Genomic DNA, 22519 nt, shown 5'->3' on the forward strand with positions numbered 1-22519 from the left:
AGACCCCCACTTGGGGAAAGACCTCCAAGCTGACAAATGGCACACAAACACACACGTAATGCCTTTCCCTGTTTGCTCTCCCCTTCCCCGACATGCAGACAAGGCCGATCTTCTTTTCTGACAGCTCTCTTGTAGTCGACAAGCCTCAGTAACTCACTGCTTAACCAACCTGCACATGTTCTCCATTGTATTTGGCTACTTTTCTCTGTTGAGATGTTTTGTGTGTGAGGGGCAAGTGTCAGGTTGTGTGTGAGGGCGTTGGTGCAGGGAGTGAGAAGTGAATGATCTGTTTATTCATGTGTTTATTTTATCGCCGCCTTGGTGGATACTGTGTCGTTCACCCTCATAATAAAAGAGTTAGGGTTCATCTCCAGGGGAAGGGGGTATTTGTTACAACATGCACACACTTCATGTGCACAATCAGAACATTAGATCAGGGGTCGGACTGGGTCAGCTGCTCTATACCTCCCTTTTCGGGCCTTGTCCTTTCTCCTTTGTGCATTTATTTTCAACTATAATCACAACCCCAACACAAACACAAAAGTGTGTGCCTCATGTATCGCGTTAGACATTCAGGAGTATCTTCTGTCCATTAGCTGCAACTCCCTCAATGGATGATGAATACAGTGTCTCTCACAACACACGAAGGATATTTCAGCCCGACACATCTTTTATTCCAAGGCCAGACTTGCCACCCCGTCATTCAAGCCCCCATGCCGCTCACAGACACGCTTTCCGGGTCGGCGTACACACACATGAACAAAGACATCCACCCTCTGCACATATTTGCCTCTCTTTTTTAAATAGGGGGTTTTATTTAGCATAAATGTGCAAGCCAAGGGTGCCTGGCTGCCATGGCAACACACTTAAATGGAGGATCTCTTCAGAAAGCAGAAATCTGAATTATTCGGACTCTTTTAAAAGAAGAACATGAAATTCCCCGCGCCATGCAGAGACCGGTTTCAAGGCCAAAAAATTTGGAAAACACTTTTTGGGTCTAACATGGATCGTCACAGGTCGTTAACAATCAGTATATGTGCACAAAGGAATGACGTAACTGCTGTGTCTCTCAAACGATTGCCTCTAAAAGACAGCGTAACATGTGTGTCTACAAATCCAGAGCCTGGCGTTCCTATGACAAAATCCATAAGCTATGTACACGGGATTAGGTGTGGACTGTTCCTGCCGCGGTAAATGATGTTATCAGTCGGAACAGGATGAGATTTAAAAAACACACAATCCATGCCGACCCAATTACGCTTACATAAGTATAGGCGGATTATGTATTCCGATTATTTTGTGCGGAAGCCTGTTTGTGGTCAACTGAATACTAATTTCTAATATCTTGCGCTTAGTCTCAGTAATGTGGGTAAATCCTCAGAAAGCAGGCTAGCAAGAGAGCCACTCCTGGCTAAAACACAGATAGCCATTTTTCAGATTGTGTCTATTGAGTGAGCGCATGCTCTTGGCTGTGCACATTAAGAGTGTATTGTGTGAATGAAGCATTGTCACTGTTGGACTGTGAGGAGGCTGCACATGTTCCATCTGTACATGCACATTTCCAAGGGATGCTGGGAAAAGTGGCCAAGGGTCACACACTCGTCCAGTGAAAAGATGAGTGGACAGAGATGAGGGTCAGAGGTGAACCTCTTTTCTTCCTCTTTCATTCTCCCTCATGCACCTCCTCTCCTCCTTCCATTGGTCTGCATTTCCTTTCTGTGTGTGTGTGTGTGTGTGTGTGTGTGTGTGTGTGTGTGTGTGTGTGTGTGTGTGTGTGTGTGTGTGTGTGTGTGTGTGTGTTTGTTGTTGGCCAACAGCGGATCTATGTTATTGATTGACTCTTGTGGCTGCTAGGCTGCCCACTGAAGGAGGGGGCAGCGCTTTAATGAATTCCAGCACCTCGTGCCCCCTACGCCAACCTCTACCTTCCCTTCTTAATTCACTTTGTGTGTGTGTGTGAGTGTGTGCGTGTGTGGGTGTGTGGGTGTGTATGGGTGGGGGTGGGGGGGTCTACATCTGTGTGCATTTCATATGTATCTTGTCTCCAGCCTCCACAGATCAGTACCCCTGCTCTTACACACCTTTGCTTTTTCTTTCCTCACCCCCACAGTCCAAACCCATCTCAGGGATCATTCCTCTAACTCCATCTGCTCTATCCTATCATTGTATAGTTACCAGCCACAAAATTAGGTACACCCGCACTATGTAATGGAGTCCAGGACAAGCACTATGTCAACAATTTGCATTGCAGTAATGCTTAATGTCGTTAGACAGCTCATTTATTTAGCAGAATTTCAAGAAATAAAAGTGTTTGTACTATTAGTGGGCGTGTTACGAGTGATCTACTTAGACTGCATGTACAATAGATAACAGGTGCAAAAGCGGTGCAGAGTGCCCAATTTAAATGAGATTATTGTGTGTACACTGGCTGTCTCCATGGATACACTCATGTTCCTCCACATTAATGGCATTGTATCCTCAAACCTATCATGTTGTTGACATGCGGCACACAAATATAATGTGCTACCTTTCTGGGCTATATTGAAGCGCAATGTATATTTGTATTGTTATCCTATCCAGCTACTCAGGCAAATCATACTGTTGATGGAGATGCCCATATTTGCTGTACATATTTACTTTATAAAAGAGAAGTGTGGGATGATTCTCTTGTTGCCTTATTTGTATTTGACTTTATTAAATGGATTTATATTAATGTTTAGCGCAGCCGGACCGGAGCAAGAGGGGATAGAAAGAAAAAAAGAGGAAAACAGAAGGGGAAATTGAGGGGATAAAACAGAGAGACAATAACAACAACAACAACAACGACAGAACAGCATCAGCAAATACGATATGCACAAATATGATAGGAAAAATGATAGAAAATAAGCAGTTAGTGAAGTAAATATTAATAACACAGAAATGACAATGAACATTATTGCACGACAAATGGAACAATAAAAATAGCAATAGAAATAGCACTAATGATAATGAATAGTAACAATAACTACATCTATTATCCACAATATAGTTGTTTCAAATGCAACAGTACATATATGTAATAATAACTTGAATTACAAAATAAATCAGATAAATGGAGGGGAAGAAAGAGAAGCGATCTGGGATTTTAACCTTGTAGATTGTTATAGTAACAATAGGTTAAGCTTCGTCAGTGTGCCATGCTTTACCCAGTTACCTGAGGGAAACAACATTAATTTATGTTTGATGAAACGTGATTATATGCATGACTGTATGTATGCATATGTGCTTGTATTGAAGCGCAATCTAGACAACAGAACATACTTTTAGTATTGAAGGTGTGCTGTCAAGACGCAAGAAAATGCACATTGCAAGAAGTATTTTCATTTGGGAGATATATTAGAATGATATATATATTCCATATGAAAAAACTAACATTATTTAAAAAAAAAAACAGCAGACACAAAAACTAATCAATTGAATTAGTTGTAATAAGACTCTTAGGTAATCCAGCAGATATACATTTGTATGTCATTGCTGGATCGGTGATATGTCTAACATTTTATCTCTGACAGTCCCAATATGTCGACACACACATAGATGGAATATACTCTCTCCATTGTCTGTCTTCACAGCACGATCACCTCCTTTCTCGCACATTTGTGCGTAACTATTCCAGTTTGCATGTACCGTACATTCCAGACATGCTAAAACTAGATGCAAAGCAGCGGCCGCAGAACAGTTTCAGTCTTGATAAATCATATTGCAAGCACTAGTATTTGAATCTCCTCATCCCAGTAGTGTGGGCGTTTTGTTGATCGGCAAATATTCTGCACTTACACGAAGACAGACACGCTAAATGGATTGCGCTTTCTATTTTTCACAGATTTTGCACGGTAAGCGATGCAATCCTCTGCCCACGACCTGGGTAGATCAGCTTTGCGTGCGCTATCAAGTTGGCATGTGTTTTAATACACTCAAACTTTGAGTAGATCAGGCCCTTTGAGATTGAGAAGATCTAAGTATTAGCTGTCAATGTAATGCAATTGCACACCATTGAAAACGGCCACCACTGCAATAAACAAATGAATACACGTTCTTTATACAGACCGTTTTAATATAGCTTTTGTATTAGACCTCATTAATTAGCAGATGTAGTTAGTATTTTTTCATTGTCAATGAATTTCTTTGATACGTGCTTAGTTTCAAGCATACATACAAGACATGCAACTAATTGCTCTGTGTCCATGTGTCTGAACTGAGCATGACTAATGACAAATGACAAATAGTGTGTATGAGAGAGAGGTCAACATTGACCAAGCGGGCTGTGGGAGAACACTGTAGAGCCATCTGTATTCGAGACATGGAGGCAAACTGCTGTCACCTTGACTTCCCCTGCACAAGACGTGGCTGAATAGGAATCATACATTCCTGTACGTTACAAACTAAAATGTTGTTTTTGTGCTCACCTTTTTTTTCTTTTTCTCTCTTCATCTCTCTGTGCATCCTTACTTATTCCACTTTTAAGTAGTTCCTCAACTACTTCAAATATAAGTAAAGGTACAACAAGGAATTAGTATGTCATCCATAATTATGCCCCCACACTTAATGAAGTCTGCACTACAGTGCACATAAAAATGTGTCTTTGAGTTGTTGTAACACACAACTCTAATGATGTGCACAGTTTATGTCCTTATTTGTTGGGGAAAGCAAGCGTTCAGTTAAATGTCAATTATGATGGAACAAAAATGTGTACAGTGCGTGGCCAGGTGTCTATGTGAGTGTGTTAAGCTGTCAGCATTCACAATGGAACCTCCAACGTCGCAACTATCGCTGACAGCTTCTCTACACACTCCACTTTCCACGACACTGACAGCGCCGACATAACACACTCTGTGTGTGCCTGTGTCTTCCTGATCGCTGTCTCTCTATGAGCCTACATTTTAGTGGGCTGGTGATGATGATGATGCGCGGTAAGGAGGAGGTGAATGAGATGTGATGGTAGTCTGAGGGTTTAACAGAATTGCTTTAATATTCTGCTTCTAGTGTTCTCTCAAGCTGATATCACTGCCAGGTGAAAGCTTTAAATCTTGACAGCTTTTTAAAACACAATGTTTTTTATTCTCTCTCTCTGAGCAAGTCACAAATCCATGAATGGTATCCAGCTTACACAGAGGCTCGTAATCCTTGGAATGAAGGTGAAGCAGCAACGTTGTGTGGCTTCGCCTACCATTTGACTTCTGCTGTGCTGGCTTATGTTGCGTGGACAGACATGTCAGTGATGGCAGCAATAAGTGACTCTCCTGTCTTCTGTCACTTCTTGTCTACTCAGGCGCAGACGTGACCGAGGCCAACAGCTCCGACAGCCGCAGCGAACGCCTTGACTTTTTCCTCAAACAGGAAGAGGCTCTTGCGGCAGAGCCGGGCTTCCTGGGTCCCAACGAATCAGAAGAGGCGAGCAGAGGAGGAGGAGGCGGCGGTACGATCTCATCGGTGGCCAACCTGAAGGCGGCACTGATGAGTAAGAACAGCCTGCTGTCACTGCGGGCTGAGATGATGGGAGATGATAACCCCTTGCTCTTTGAGTATCTGCCCAAAGGAGGACACTCCTTGTCTTGTAAGTCCTTGTTTACTAACACACACACACACACACGTACACGCACGCACACACACCTTAAATGTACAGTTCATGTACACTGCTTAGAGTGATGAATGAAGAATCCATACGAGCAGAAATGCTATGGACTAATAGTAAACAAAACGGGATGCACTTACGGTTCAAGGCACAAAACAGGAAGTACATTTTCAATCTGCAGCACCTGCAGTGAGCAAACTCGTCCAGACGATGACGCCAAAGCACAAACGATAACACACATTTTCCGTGTTTGTTTCGCCACAATATGAAAAGGATTTGTTGAATACAAAGTATTATGACCGTTAGCGAACAACAATCCATAAATTAGCTGCCTCGTTTCATAATCCGCAGAGTTCAAAGCGCTGGAAAAAAGAGCGGCTCATAGTCTGGAAAATATGGTAATACAAACTACAGTAGTTTTATGAAGTAATGTAATAATAATGTAAAGCTTTTAGTTTGGAATGCAGACTTCTTTGGTATCTCTTTCTAGCTGCTTCTCCGTCAAACACACCATCAGCAGCTTTTCCTTTTTTTTTTTTCAGCCGTTTAGAAATTCTTTTAACATTCTAAGCTGACGTTAGACTCATTCTGCTTCAGTTAGGTGCAGACGAGCCGTGATACGCTATGCCAAGTTGGCGACACGCTTGGTCGGGTGTTTGATGATTTACTTCTATAATTCAATAAATATCATCTGATTTTCATCTCAAAACACTTTGAAGTTGAACCACTCTTAAGTTGAGGTACCGTTCTAGTACATTTGAGCATACCACCCCAATACATCGTACATTTTTATGTGACCTAACATCAGATGCCATGGTTTTGTTCACTAAAGTGTTACTCTAACAATACCATCTGAAAAACAATATCAGAAACTGAACTGAACCGTAAAACAGGTGCAATAGAAAATATATGTAGATAATGTACACACCACAAACAAAAGTAACAGTTTTACCGATTGGTGTCTTAACTCATCCTGAGTCCTGACAAAACATTATTGTGAGGTTACATTGACGTTTTTTCACGACTGCGTTTCTTCACTGGGAGACTCGAGCAAACAACCATAAATGTACTTGAGTGTTTGTTTTAGCAACAATTTTGATAGGCCTGAATGCATGTGTGCGTGCGTACGTACGTGCGTGCGCGTGTGTGTGTGTGTGTGTGTGTGTCGCTGCCAGTGATGACTTGCTTGTGGTGACTCAGTGCGAGAACATTTTGTTGGAATAACTTGCGCCGTCACGAGAAGATTTTTTTATGGTTATTTGTGAAAGTTTCTCCCTGCAGTGAAATGTTTGCCAAGGTGTTAACAATCAACATCAGTTCAAATGCAATGTGTCACTCAAGTGATGAAGATATTTGATGCACGCCGCAACACAACAAAAGTGCCTTTTAAAATTGTGCTAAAAACAACAAAAAAACAGGTGGAGCAAGATTAAACAATTGACCTGAAATGATCGTAGCAAATAGGTAGGAATAGATATGCTCTATTCAGCTTTTAAGTTGTGTTCAGCTCACTGATGCATCATATTTATAGGACCCTTAATATCATCAAGTATTCTAATTACCAATTCTTTATACAGTTTATCATTTAATTTTATTTTGCATCCAGTGAGGGTGTTAAACTGTTTATTGTTGTGCCGTTTGAATGTGTAAATATTTATGTCTCCTTCAGTGTGGGGAAAAGATGTGTTTGAGTTTTATTTGCTAGCGATTAGATCTGTTGTCCTGAGGTGGGCCTGTCTGGAAAAAAAAAAAAAAAAGGGTGGGGGTGGGCAACTTTATGCCCCGTCATGCCCACTCAAGTATAAAATGAAAAGCAGGGCCAAGAAATGCACGTTAGCGGTGTGACACCGGCGCGCGCTCGTGCACGTCGCGAGTGTAGGTGTTAAGTGCGAGTGATTGAGATGTTTCTGTTGAAGGGGATGACGTTCTGTCACAGCCTCCATGAAGACACACGCCTGCACGCACACTACACTCAACTGTATCAGCTTTCATTGCTTAAAAGGAGATTGGGTCAATTCAATTTTGCTTTGTTGCTCATTTTGGTTATTCATATTGAATATATGTGTTAGTTTCTTATAGTCAGACACAATTAGGGTATAATAGAGGAGTTCTGTCCTTGTTTAGAACTACAATTTGTTTGGTGTTAAAAGAAAAAGAACATACATTTGGTGTGTGTTTGAAAGAAAAGATACACACAAGAGACATTGGGCCCCATTCAGCAATAAGTTCCTAACTTTTCCCCTTATCTTTCTTCCTAAGTGATTTCCTAAGAGAGTCCATTCAAATTCATGACATGTTATTAAACGCCCAAATTGTTCCCACCTGCTGTTCTTAAATTGCTGAATGCCAAATGGTTAGCGCGTGCGTGTCTATCATAATTTGCACATATACACGCCCTTATTTCCCCAATATGCATATGTAAACACCCTTAATTCCTTAATTTACATAAGTAAACGCCCTTAATTCCCCATGTAAGGGCACAATTCCGGCGGAAAAGCCGAACATCAAACACATGGCGAGAACACAAACAGATTACAGAAGAGAAATTCGTATTATCCCGCGGGGGGAATACATAATGTTAAAACGTAAGTTTAAGAAAGGGGGGACAGCTCTCGGTAGCCTAAAGCGTTCAAATAAATATTTGTCACTTCGGGCAAATAGGTCGACATGGTCGTGAGATATGCGCTCCCTCCCCAGGGCACGATCTGCCGCATCTTGCAGTAGCAGCAAAAGCATTGCAATTTTGTGTGTGTGCGTGTGTGTGTGCGTGTGCGTGTGTGTGTGTGCGTGTGTGTGTGCGCGTGCGTGTGCGTGTGCTATATGTCTGTCTGTCTGTCTTATCTACATCTATCTATATATATATATATATGCATATGTATATATGCATATGTATATATATATATATATATATATATATATATATATATATATATATATATATATATATATATATATATATATATATATATGATATTAATGTAACATTAGACAATAGAAGTAAGGGAACTTGTCACACTTAAGAACAAATAGGCCACCCTAAGAGGCAGGCCCGGCCCTAACCAATCTGGCGCCCTAGGCAAGATTTTAGGTGGCGCCCCCCCACATCGGCAGTGAAGTGTATATACTCACAAGAAACCGAATAGCTTTGTCTTTGACCTTTTTTTTTACTTAAAGAAAGCAAATTAACAATCAGAATAGTTAACAAGATTAAAAAAAAGATATGAATAAATAAATGAATACAAAAAATAAAAAATGAATATATGAAATTATGAAATACAATATTTTTTACATACATAAACACAAAATAAAACGTGTCAACAAGTTGCATAAAATTAATTAAAAATACAATATAAATAAGGCACTGCACAAAACAAGATATCAAACCAGTATGACTTTAACAACTATATTACAAAAAAAGGGGATCCTACAGAGTTCTCTATTTGTGCTTTTTAATAGAGATTGTCAGAGCAACCCACATGTTGGGGTACATTTCTGCCAGCTTCTTCTCATGCAGGAAGGTCAAGAGTTCCATGTTTGTCATGTTCTTTGATGGCAATGGTGGGAAATTCTGCATTTCCATTGCAAGTTCTGTGCCATTAATGTCCAGCTGGCTGTCATGGGTCAGAGTAGTACTCAGGGCTGTAGCAGCTCTTCTTTTTGTAAGTTGTGGAAATTGAGGAGTACTCCAAACTTGTCATTCACCTCTCCAAGGCTCTGAAATCTCTCATCAAGTGAAGAGATGGCTGTATGTTTTGCTGCTGCAAAACTGGTGGGTTGTGCTGCTGAAGTGGAGGCAGCAGGGGTAGATGTGGTAGATGGCCCAGGGGTGGGATTTAGAAACTTCAACAGTGCATCTGAAGAAAGGAGTATGTGACACCATTGAGTATTACAGTTTAATAATAAAAACATATGATTCCAGGAATAAAATGAAATGATATAATATAGATGAAAAACCAAAGAGATATATGTATGATGTTAACTGATATGCAAATTAGTTAATGTTGTAACAAATAATATTTCTATTAAATAGGCTTTACTTTACATTTTAATTAACGTGGGGTTATTTTTTGTATTTAGAAATAATAGTACCAACTTTTTTCTTTTTCTTTTTTTTTTCTCCAACATTTGTGGCACTGGCGTGGCGCCCCCTGATGGACGGCGCCCTTAGCATTTGCCTATACGACCTATGCCACGGGCCGGCCCTGCTAAGAGGGTTCTGGAGCACTCGTAGATTTTGTTCTTACCTGCGAACAAATCCCAGCTAAGAAAACATTAGTGAATACAAAAATCTCCTTAAAAACTTCGTAATTGGGCCTAAGAACAAAATTAGTTCTTAAGAACGGTTTCTGAATGGGGCCCAATGTGTGTAGCCTACATAATAAGGGGTTATGGAAATGGCCAACAAGCTCGCCTCCCCCCAGGGTTTGTCCCGTTGTCTAAAGGAGGACATAAAAGAAACAAACACTGTACCTCAGATTACAGGGTGGAGGACAAGTCACCCTGCTGCTCTCTACCTCCTTCACTCCACTTAGCCCTCTTCCCCCTCCTCTTGTTTTCTCCCACCCTGCTTCTCCGTCACCCCCACTTCATATCCTTCCTGGCCCTTTTTCCTTCCTTACTCCCCCACCATCTCCTCCTCCCCCATCCATCCACTTCTCCTTCACCCCTCCTTAACACTCGTCCCTCACACTCTTCCTCATTCCCTCCCCTGTTCACTGCCTTTTTACTTCCTCCTTATTTGGCTTGCTCCTGTCTCTTTGCCCCTCCATGGCGGAACATCAGTTCAACATCCTGGGAAAGTATCGATCATGAGCCGGAAAGAGTAAAGAAAGGTCACCTGGTCCAATTTGAGGCAGGCCCCTCAATGTCAGCACCAAGACTTGACTTTCCCGACAGTATCTGTTTTATATTTGTGCTACTTTGTATATATACAGTGGAACCTCAATTTACGAACGCCTTTTTGGTTTACGAACTTTTAAATCGCACCGAATGCGCCGCTGTGTACGAACCAAGTCTCGGCGTATGAACACATCATTCATTCATTCATTCATTTTGCAAGCCCTTTTAAGCCATCGAGGGCTGCCATTTTGATTACATCTTTTTCTGTACACACGGGCATAGGCATGTTTGAAGAAGTGGAGCACCCTACGTCACAGTGGCCTTGTGGTTAGAGTGTCCGCCCTGAGATCGGTAGGTTGTGAGTTCAAACCCCGGCCGAGTCATACCAAAGACAATAAAAATGGAACCCATTACCTCCCTGCTTGGCACTCAGCATCAAGAGTTGGAATTGGGGGTTAAATCACCAAAAATTATTCCCAGGCACGGCTACCGCTGCTGCTCCCTGCTCCCCTCACCTCCCAGGGGGTGAGGGTGATGGGTCAAATGTAGAGGATAATCTCACCACACATAGTGTGTGTGTGACAATCATTGGTACTTTAACTTACTTTAACATTCTGTTTACACATGGAAGCGGCACTTCTGACGCGTTTACTTCCACAATTGTCTTACCAGACTTGTCAGCCTGTCTTAGAGATCACTTTGTGTGATCAGAAACGCTTTACTTGTGTCCAAACTCTCACAGGATTGCTAGACAACCGCTTTGAGGTAGCATTTAAGTTAGCCTCCGGCTTGCGGCACTTTCAGTTTGAGGATTTTATCAGCGAAGGGGGCTTTGTTCTGCAGAAAGTCTTTAATTGTGATGAGACCAAAAAAGATGCCACAGCGGACCTTTATCACAGCGAAGGAGAAGGCACTACCGGTACACAAACTGATGAAGGATCGTCGCCTCACATGGTTAGTTTGCACTAACACTAGCGGTGACTATGTGGAGCCACTGCTCGTTTATCTCTCCTATAATCCCAAAGTGTTAACAATGCCACAGATGGAACAAAGGATTTTCCTTTATCTGTGTTTACTGTAGCAACATGGTGGTTAACGTTTTGGAGCGCACCAACATGACTTGTGTATGTGTAACATTGTTGTGTTGTTTGGATAAAAAAGAGATTGCTGAACCATTACCCCCTTGTTATACAGTACCTATACAGAGTATTTAGTGTCTTCAAAATGTGCAAGGTTTTTTTTTTTCCACTAAAATAGGGACTTTTGTCAAGGCTACAACCAATTATTCATGTTTACATTCTTATAGGGTGTTCTGCTTCACTATACAAACTATTTGATTTACAAACCATGTTGAAGAACCATTTAAGTTCGTAAATCAAGGTATCACTGTACACTGTATTCTGTAGTGGCCATGAACCCAACTGCAGAGGGGACCAGGCATCTATTTGGGGTACCGGTAATTGATAGATGTAACAATAAGAGCTGTCAAAGCAAAGTTATCGCTTTAACAAATGCGATCAATCACAGAAAATTATCGCATGATTCATGTATAAATGCAGATTAATCACACAATTAGTTTTGACTGCAATGGTCCTTTACCTTAATCGTGGATGGATTTGAAAGGCGGAGCAGGTTTTTATACAGTCAGTGATCAGGTCATTGCATACGTCAGTGCAAAGGTGATGTACTCACTGACAAATATAATTAAAAAAAAACCTCAAACTGTACTTTAGGTAAAACAGTTAACAAGTGTTGAGCAAATAAATGACGTGCATCCAAGTAAAATATATATATTTAAAACATTTCTGTATGCCATTCTGACAATAAAATTGCATTTGGGTAAAAATATTGAGGTCGTTTTTTATTTTATTTTTTAGATTAATTGAAATTAAGCAAGCAAATAATTCAGTAATTCAGTCAAAATGAAAAAGTGTGAGTAAACTGATTTAAAAAAAAATTAACGTGTGTCAGAACAAATATATATCAAGGAATCTGGTGTTTAAAATGTCGGGGTTTTGTTAAAATAATTGAGGTGGAAAGCAGTAAGATTCTAGAAACTAGTTGACTGGTGTTATTGTTAACATACTTTGGTTGGTGCTGATGTTTTGGTTAGCAATGAAGTTCAAGCAGGATCAGCAGTTAACTCTTTTATGGCCATTGCAGTATATTTAGGGAAACCTGCTACATGAATTGGCTTAAAACCATATTTTTAAAAGAGATATAACCACCTTAATTAGATTGGGATTGCCTTTTTAAAAATTGGATTAACATAATGTGCATAATGTAGTGACCTAATGTGAGAAATATATCTGCTAGAAAAGTGTGACTGAATGTTTACATTTGGCCCCCGGATGAAAACCATAGACATAGAAACAGGGAAAGACGGGGGGACGCATTTGTCTAACCCAAAAATTATACAGAGAAGGAGACAAATATTTTGTTTTGAAAGCTTTAACTCATGTGCTTTCATTTTGAAAGCACAACACAGCATGGTGACTCGCCCTTTAACTCACCGGCTCTGACTCGAGGAGCGTTGTGGACGAAAGGACACATGCAGCAGGCAATCTGCAAAATAATGTGTAGGGAACTTCGCTACACATGACTTTTTACAACGTCTCATCATTTGTTATTGGGATGGTCGCTTGTTCATTATTTTAAATGCGAACTTTGCCAGAGACAACACTAGCTAAAATGTTTTGTCATCCCATTGAAATGAATGATTGAATGGCGGCTATAAAGTGACAGCACACTGAGTTGTCAGTGAGGCACAAAGCTTGTGTATTAAATGTGAGATGTGTCACTCCTATTTATTTTTGTTGGCCAAACTGTTGCACTGACAGAACTGTTGTTATAACAAAGCTGATTTATTAGACTTTATCTTCATTGGCCAAACTGCATTGTGTTTTAAATTGACTTAAAAAAAAAAGTGAACATTTATTAATATTTTTTTCACATCTGAAAGTTGTTACTTTAGACAAAAAACATTTTGGAAATGTTTTGCGCTGTTGTTAACTAATGACATATTCTGCTCAAGTGGAAATGAGTGACAAAACATCCACAAGCAACATTGTTCATCATACTTTCTACATAGTATTTACACGTTTGTACATCCATTCATACATTATATTACTTTCATTTACGTTCACATAAAAAACACACATATTTAAGGTGTTGCGACTTGTATTTTATTTTGTAGTAGTACTGACTTCCTTCCGGTCAACTTCCTTTGTTTTCACTTTATTGAAGTATGCTTGCAAGTGACGTTAAGACCACATTGGGGCCACATTGGGGCCTGTGAGTGTTAACACTGGAGTCTGATCAAAATTACATTTTACATGCAGTGTAAACAGTCAGCTGGAAAAAATCAGATCTAAAAAAAAATCTGATTTGGGCCACTTTGTCCTGCAGTGTAAACATGGTCTAAAACTAAAATACATTTTCTTCAAAAGACTATAACTAAAACTAAATTAAAAACTGCTGTCAACATTAACAGTGCTTGGAACGTTGCTTTTCCATGGCCACACCTGATATGCCGCCCCCTCTTGGTGTGACATCATCTACAGAAATGGAGCCTATATTCCCGCATAGACAGTGTGGATAAAGGAATGAAAAACTATTATTTGGTCATTTACTTGAATGTTTTTGTTGCATTTCCGGACTTCTCTGCTCTTCCATTGGCACCATTGCCTGTGATTACTCGTGCTCTTTAAGCATTCCTTCAAGCATATTGAGGAAAACATCAGTAGAAGAGGACGCAAAATAAAATACTAGTAGTTTATTTTCTTTTACTCTCGTTTTTTCTCACCGTTCTCCGTTGTTTTGCGGGTTCTGACTCAGTGGTTCTCCCCTCGAGAGTGCTCCTGATATTGCAATTGCATTTGACTTGAGTCTTTTAAATTTTTTTCCATTCAAACTTTGAGCAAAACCGTAATTCTGCATTAAAAGGATCGCTGAAAATTACACTCCTCTCGCTTGGTTTGTCCCATTTTGCAGCAGTCAATTTGAGTGGAGAGGTCCATACTTTCCTCATATCCCCATCATTTGACTGGCCCCTTTACTTGTATTGCTACAACCTGCAACAATCTATTTGGCAGACATATTTCTGCACAAAAATAACATGATTCGGGAGGAAGACGCTACCAAAACACGTACTAAGCAATACAATATTGCCTCCAGTCTGCTGTAAGTGACATCAGCAGGCTAATGCAGGATGTCCACATTTTGTAGCTAAAAGTGGGTGTTCCAAAATGTGCTGAAACTGGTTCGAAAATCAGCCTAAAATCACTACTATGTCTATTTTGGGGGGAATTTCACCTGTAAACATAATTTTTAGGTCCATAACTATGATATAAGCGCCGATTTTGTCAGCAGTGAGGGCACCCTTAATTAAAAAGAAAGTCATTAAAACTCTAGAGTTAGAAAATATTCAAGAGTCAGGATATCTCTCCAATTGTTCTATTCCTCAAATAATTCCCAATTCAATTCAGTCCTCTCAAGCTTGTAGTCAATTTTGTGCCAATATTTGCCATTCATTGCATAATATTGTATTGTTTCCTTCTAATTGCAAAATCGACTATTCACTCACCTTCTACTATAATGTACACCAAATGTACACTACTGATGACATATAATACAAATAGTGCTCGGTTGTTTTTAACTTTTCTGTTTTGTAAAGATCTCGTCATGGATCACATTAGCTTGTGCACATTCACCTAATGAATTGGCCGTGTGTGTATCTTTAATATTGCTCCTCACAAACTCTTTCCTTGGCTGTGACCTCCTTCCTCTCTGTGTTGCGCCTCCTGTTGCCACCATAGGTGGGCTAGAGAATGGGAGTTCCAAGTAAGTGGGAGTGTCGGGTGCGGTTGTTCAGCATTCCAGGAATCCGTCCACGGTCAAGCTTCAGCGTGGTACGATTCTGTCCATTGTGTAGAGGAGGGCAATGAACGGCTCAGCCACTGCATAACTGCTGCCCACGTGGGCACATATTCCTGCACACTCACAATCCACAGTGCAGTGCAGTCCGCGCTAATGAATAGGAATACAGAGTAAAGGCTCAGCAGGAAATGTGAGAATAGTTAAAGGAAGGTCTGCGATTTTCTTTTAATTCTTTGAGTGTGAACTTGTTGCTGGTAAACATCCTCCCTAGTGGATGTCCTTTTGCCCTGCGAGCAGCGAAAGTCTTCAGTTGAGCTGCAAGATGGCATGTCTCCAAAACAATCTCCCTCCATGCTACAGAGGATCCTCAAGCCCTCTCCGTATATGCATTTTACTCACCCACAAAGCTCAAGCACACTCTTGCAAAGCACACACACTCATATGCGTAGACACACACGCACACACACACACACACACACACACACACACTTTGCCATCTTGTGTGCATGCATGTGGGTGGAAGGAGAAGGAGAGCAGAGGAGCAAATGGAAAAGAGAGAGAAGAGAAGCCCTTTCCCCTCGGCTGCTTGGTGGAAAGTGAAACTTCAGAATTGTTCTTCCTCCCCCTCTCCATGGTGTTTGATAGTGCAGCACTGGCAGCCTCTTTGCCCCCCCCCCCCCCCTCCCCATCCCCTCCCACCCCCTCACTACCACCACCACCCCACACACCCCTCCTGCCCACTCTCTCCCGTTATGTTCTGGTGGCCAGCTGCTAGCAGAGTATGCAGTTGTACGTGAGTGGGTGGGTGAGACTCGTTTCCTGTGCTCCTCAGGGCTCCGCTCCAACAACTACTGCAGCACACTCCGGCCAGGGGCCACAGGGGCCACTATTCATAACAAACACGGGGCTGGATCCTCTCCTCCTCCTCCTACTCTTCTTCCTCCTCATCTTCCACCAACACCTCCACCGTTACCGCCATCATCAACATCATCTTTTCGTCCACCCACTCCACTGCACCCCACTGAGCCCCGGCCCCTGGAGGCTCCTGGTTTGCGGACAGGGGCATTCCGGTTGCACTCGGACACCCTAGACATGGAAGTGGAAGAGGCCCCTGAGGGCCCGGCGCTCTCCACCTTACCCGAGGTAAGCAAAAAAGAGTCCTGGCTCCACTCCAGAGGCAGAGGCTGTCCTCTGGGTACCACTCCTCCACTTGGATCAAACTTTGGTTCTTGCGAGTGAAGGAGAGCATCCGGGGGGCTGCCTCACCGTGTCTGCAGGGGGATGAGTGACGATGGAGTAGAAAGTGACCTGTGATGTGAAGGCAGGCAAGCATGTTGTAATCAAGACACTTTCTACACACAATCCTCCCTCAATCCCCTCATACGGGTCGTTCACACCTTGCCACTTAGATAAGGTATTCATGGCGGCTCGGCATTTCGCCTTTCCAAAAAATTTAACGTTTTTATTGGCGGTTCAAAATGGACCATGTTCAAAACGCCTTTCGCCGTGTAAAGAACGACACCGTAAGTTTGGTGATGTCAACACAGACAAAATCCGCCAGTCATCACGGTGTGAAGACTGTAACTACACTGAGGTAGCAGAGTTAAACACGGAAGCATCACTCGCTCATCAAGGAGCTACACTGATGCAGAGTAGATGGTGGAAGCCTCCCTCATCTTTTGGGGAGACCTGTGGTACTACCGCCCCAATCTGCGTCTGCACCGTGTTTCAAACATGTCGAGGAAGGCTTTCTGCCAACGCTGGGACACGGTTCATGTGTGAACGGCCCTTTAATGTCTTTTTCTGTTTGGAATTTGTCTGTTCACTTTTTCTTTCTTTCCAGATTTCTAATTCGTTATCCATTTCTTTTTTTTCATATCATCTTTTCATATAGCTAGGCCCTAAGCGCTAATGTGGCTACCGCGACAGTCAGTCAGCGTGTGCTAGCAAATAGGTGGAATCAATACTAAAAGACAATGAAAGGTTTGCTCCTTCAGCCCAAGAAATTGTTTGTTCTCTTCAGTGTCCGTGTGGGCGTGTGTGAGTATGACTGTGTGGTGTGGCCGACTGTGATTCCTGTGCCAGTCTGTGCGTTTGGGTAAGTCAGCCTTTAGGAGGAGTATTTGATTCTTAACAAGCATTTCTGCGGACAAGCCATCTGTTTGCCCAGTGCGTGGTGTTCTTCTCCTGGTGAGGAGGGGGTAGGGATGCAGTTTAGACAAGAGAGGTGCTGCGTGAGATATTGTTACTGTAGCTCAAGCTAGGTTTTCATCCAAAACAATTTCTGTATTCATGTCTTGTTATGTTCACAGCTTGTCTCATCTGCCTGCATCCTGCATGCCCAGACTGCCTCTCATACACTCTCTTGAAATGTGTGTGGCGTGACGTGGTGTTCTCTGCTTTCAGGATGGTGGGAAAGACAAAGAAGATCAGGAGGAATACAACACAGGTAACACACCAAGACCTTCAAGGACATGTCCTTTCAGATTGTATGGAGTGTTGTATTTCACTAAAAATGCATTCATTCTCTCTGTGCTGTTCAGCCTTGGAAGGTGACCAGTCTCCCATTGAGAGGGATCAGATGGCCAAAGGGAGTTGTGCTTCTGGTTTAACAGTCCCTACATTCACGGCTTCCAGAGCGATAGAAGGGCTGGCAGTGCCGGGCACAGAGGCTCGATCAGACGTCCTACCAGAGCCCAGTGCCTGGACCTCGCAGGGGTTTGCTTGCTCCCTGTGCAAACGGCTGTTCAGCAGTCTGGACCATCTCAGGGAGCACGAGTACCGCCACAACTTGTCTCTCATGGCCATGTCCTTGGACTGGTCAGGTATGCAAAGTCCATACAACCAGCCCAGCCAGCCTCGCCATCAGTCCCAGTCCCAGTTCCTCCACTATCCCCAGTCTCTGTATCGCCCCACCGTGGTCGAGCCCGCTGCCGCACGCTACCTGTGCTCGCAGTGCCCGGCCAGTTTCACCCTCAAGTCCAACGCCGACCGCCACGAGAAGACCATTCACTTCAAGAAGAAGCTGATGCAGTGTGTGTACTGTTTGAAGCATTTCAGGGACCGCACAGACCTGCACAGGCACCTCTCATCAGTGCACTCCAAAGAGAGAGGCCACATCTGCCCGGCCTGTGCAAAGTCTTTTAGCACCCAGAAGAACTTGGCCACGCACGTTAAAGTGTGCTGTCAGGTGGGGGCCGTGCCAGGAGTTGTGCTCAGGGGAGACAATGGGATGGAAATGTCTCAGGGTGGGGCTGAAGATGATCCATGGAGGTTTTCTGAACAGATGAAAGTTGAAAGAAGTAACCGTAGCATCGTGGATGTGGAGAACTAAGAGTGTTTTTAAAATTAGAACCAGCAATCCATGCCAGTGAAGGCAAGACTCTCTTACAATTCCATCTTTTTTCACTCTTTTTTATTACAACTGAACATAATTTATTATGACATGAGAGTAGTTAATATAAATTGGAATAATAGCTTTCCAAAGCTTGTCTTATTAAATTTGAACAAATGTACATTTTCGGTAGTTAAAGTCAGCACTGATAAGACTCGTGTCGCCATGAATCACTTCAGGTTGCGGTGCCAGGTGGGGAGACAGGGCTTAGTTGTCAAGTGGAGGGAGGGGGGTTTGAGGGCGCAACCAAAACCACATAACTCTTCATTCCTTATCCAAGCATTTCTATCTGAATGAGTTAGAAGAGCACAACCTACTGGCTCAGCGCTCCACACAACCCCACCACCTGCAGGACATCAAGTGCACTGCACAGCTGTTTGCACAGAAGATGCTTTCAAAATGGACATTTAGAAGGACGCTCATGTCTGCCTAGTCCGCCTCCAGGTGCAGGACCAGTACAAGCTTGCCCTCCGTCACCACTAATAAGCTAAGCTGGCCCCCTTTGAAGTCTCACACTCCGCAGATGGAAAGGCTGGACGGGACAAAGAGGACTAGAACAACAATAGGATGCAGTCAGGTGGGGGGAGGGTGGTGTCATCTTCTCTCTGTCCATCTCTCCTGTCCCACGTCGGGGGGTCTTACGTTGGCCATGTCCACACGGGAAGGTTTTCACATTCGGAGCGGTGACATTTGTACGGTTCTGGCCTGTCATCCATCTAACAAGGCCGTCTTGTCGTGGTCATGTGGACGACCAACACCACTTTTGGAGAAGGAATTGAGACGAGCTGTCTTATATTGAACGTACCTCCAGTGCACCAGGTCCTCTTGCCATCATTATCTTCTTCTGTTGCTTTGGAGACTTTACACACAGGTGCTCCTTCTTCTTCTATAGTTTCAGTGTGCCCCGTCTGCTTACAGTGCCACCTGTGGGTGTGGCTCACGTATTACATGGTTGGACGTGATTATGTATTGATCCCACAATCTTCCCATGTGGACACAGACCTATAGCCGTAGAAAGCGGTGGGAGTTGAGCAGTAATTAGTCTTTCATGGGAACAGCCCTCCTTCACCTTTGACCCCTAATGGAAAGCAGAAGTAGGGACAGGTGCTCTTTAGACCAGATGGGTTCGGTGATGTCAGTGGAGCGGGAAGATAATGGTGTGGTCATAGAAGGAAGAAAATGAGGTGTGAGGCAAAAAGCAGGAATGGTCGAGAGACTTTTATTTTTATTTTAACCACACTGCTTTCTGCCAAAGATGTTCTCTAAGAGTTTACAGCCATCTTTACTCTGTAACTTGAAAAGGAGATCGTACTCATCAGGATTGAGGTACGAACATGTAATTGTGTTTCCATGTGCCCAATAGAAGCAGAGTGAGTGATAACAGGAAACTGATAGATTTTGGACTGCAGCTGCCGACATGCCAAACCTCTCACACACACAAAAAAATCCCATTTCTCAGGTAGCACTCGGTGTCCTGGACAGCAGCTGAAACGCTCAAAGAAGTCAGGAACTAATCAGGAAGCAGACAATTCCGAGTGGCATTTTTTTAAGTCCATGTTGCTGTGAATATTTCCCTTTGCAAAAGGTGCTGTGTAAAAAAGATGTACTTTTCTAAACAGGAGACTTTGAATGTTGCAATTAAACGATGATGAAAACGCAAATTTGTGGCTTGTTGTTTTTTATGCTGTGGATAAAGGAGGCTTTCACACAATCGCACAACTACTAACTCTAAATATGTCAGTCCTGTTTGTGTCTACTTGCATGTTTTTGTGTGTTTTTCTTTTATTCTTTGCTTTACTCAACAGAAGTCATTGTGATGATGGAGGTAATCATTTCTTTTAAATGTGCTGGATATTTAACGGTTAACAGCTAGACTGAACACTTTACCTTACCCGACCTTTACCCAAGTATTAGTTTTGACTCTCCTCCACCATTCCTTTGTGTGGCTTTTATTTCCCCACCGTCGACCTGTGTGTTTGTTTGTGTCGCACAGACCTTGTGGAGCATCTAAAGCAGACTGAATGTAGAGCCAGTGTTTATACTATCTTTTCTTTCCATGCTTTAGTGTAGAGGAAGAGCGGTTGCCAGGGCAACTGTAGCTTTGACTGGGGATCAGGGTGGCCATGGGAATTGATGATACATTTTTGTCCACCATGCCGCTAATTAAATGTAATAACTGGAAAGTGATGTCTGGGTTTCTTTAAAAGCGCCTCATTGGACTCTAATCTTCCCCTCCTACCTCTCTTCCCCTTTTGTCGCTGCAGTGAATGACTTCACGGTGATCCGCAAAAAGTTCAAGTGCCCCTACTGCAGTTTCTCTGCCATGCACCAGTGCATCCTGAAGAGGCACATGCGCTCCCACACCGGCGAGAGGCCGTACCCGTGTGAGATCTGTGGCAAGAAGTTCACCAGGAGGGAGCACATGAAGAGGCACACGCTGGTGAGTGTAATTGCTGTCATCACCACTAGGGCGCAGACTAGCACCAGCAGAGAAAGGCCTTCCCACTCTTCTGCAGCACACCCAAATGTGAAATGGCAAAACAGAGAAAAAGCAGAAGATTGTTTGCAGCTCATTACATGATGACGTCATCAAGATGCCCCTCTGAGGCATCTTCGGTGTGTGATGTGAACACAAGTCACATTGACTAAATCAACTACATTGACTTGCGTTTTAAACATATTTGAAAGTTCCTTGCTTTATAGTCGGACCGATTCCTGGAAAGTTATTCTCGATATCAGGGGTGTCCAAACTTTTTCCACTGAGGACTGCACACGGAAAAATTTGATATTTGATTTTGATATTTTTCATTTTCAAAATCTATACAATATTTTTACCTTAGGGGCTCTTCTCAAATTTGATCGCAGGGATTAGTCGTAAAAAATTTTAAATACAAATTTGAGTGTATTATTTGAAGTGAAACAATTAGAGCCTTAAATAGGTCAATAATTCATAACATCATCGATTTCAAATCATTATTATTTAGTAATGACAGGTTTGTTTGTTTGTTTGTTTGTTTGTTTTTAAATACATTTCTTGGGGATCCAAAGGGACCCCATTCTTAAACATGTTAAAAATAAGTCATACCTTTTTTAATACTTTCAATGCTTAAATTTTTCGATCGACTTGGTTATAAGTTTTGTAATTATTTGTTTGTTTTATGGCCTTTTTGTCAAATAAAAGTTGTTTTTATTTTTCAAACACACAATATGCAATACTTTCCCCAAAAAATATTTCAAAGTGGAATATTTCATAATTCTGACACCATTGATTTGGATTCATTATTATTGTTTAGCAATGTCAGTTTTAAAGACAAAAACAGCCAGCATAGCAGCTTTGTGTTATGAGAGTCCACATTGTAACTTGTTCAGGTACATTTCACCTGTTTGCTCTTTTATTCTACTTTTCAATATTTTTAAATAGTATTTTTAGAATTTGCCGTGCACTGTTAAAAATGTAGATGCTGGCCGCAAATAGCCCGGGGCCACACTTTGGACACCCCTGCTAATTACAGTTATATTCCATTGAAACGTTCACAGCCCAAGTTGAGATTCCACTCCTTTATTTGCTCCTGAATCCCAAACAGATCTTGGAACCTTTAATCATATACCACCAACCTATCATTTCAATCAGGCAAATTCCCAGATCAAATTAAAATAGCAAAAGTCAGACCAATTTAAAAGAATGGAGACAAACTACAAACTACAGACCTGTTTCCTGATTTTCACAATGTTCTAAAATTATTGACAAACTGTTTAAAGGGGAACTGCACTTTCTTTGGAATGTTGCCTATCATTTT

At 42.2% G+C, this 22519-nt stretch overlaps 1 protein-coding gene across 2 annotated transcripts in view; it reads left to right on the plus strand.

Moving 5' to 3' along the window:
• Positions 1-22519, plus strand: part of zbtb46 (zinc finger and BTB domain containing 46) — a 102209-nt gene that overhangs the window by 74437 nt on the left and 5253 nt on the right. The window contains exons 4-7 of one of the 2 annotated variants that reach the window (XM_061980930.1): positions 5309-5593; positions 16161-16471; positions 17735-17777; positions 17872-20383. In XM_061980930.1, the coding sequence (XP_061836914.1) occupies positions 5309-5593; positions 16161-16471; positions 17735-17777; positions 17872-18662 (1430 nt within the window). In that variant the 3' untranslated portion in view covers positions 18663-20383. Of the gene's footprint in view, positions 1-5308; positions 5594-16160; positions 16472-17734; positions 17778-17871; positions 20384-20986; positions 21163-22519 lie in introns of those variants that run through there. The other variant, XM_061980937.2, reaches the window with a different exon arrangement.

The sequence above is a fragment of the Nerophis lumbriciformis genome, linkage group LG01 (genome assembly GCF_033978685.3).
Source record: "Nerophis lumbriciformis linkage group LG01, RoL_Nlum_v2.1, whole genome shotgun sequence".
NCBI classification, from domain to species: domain Eukaryota; kingdom Metazoa; phylum Chordata; class Actinopteri; order Syngnathiformes; family Syngnathidae; genus Nerophis; species Nerophis lumbriciformis.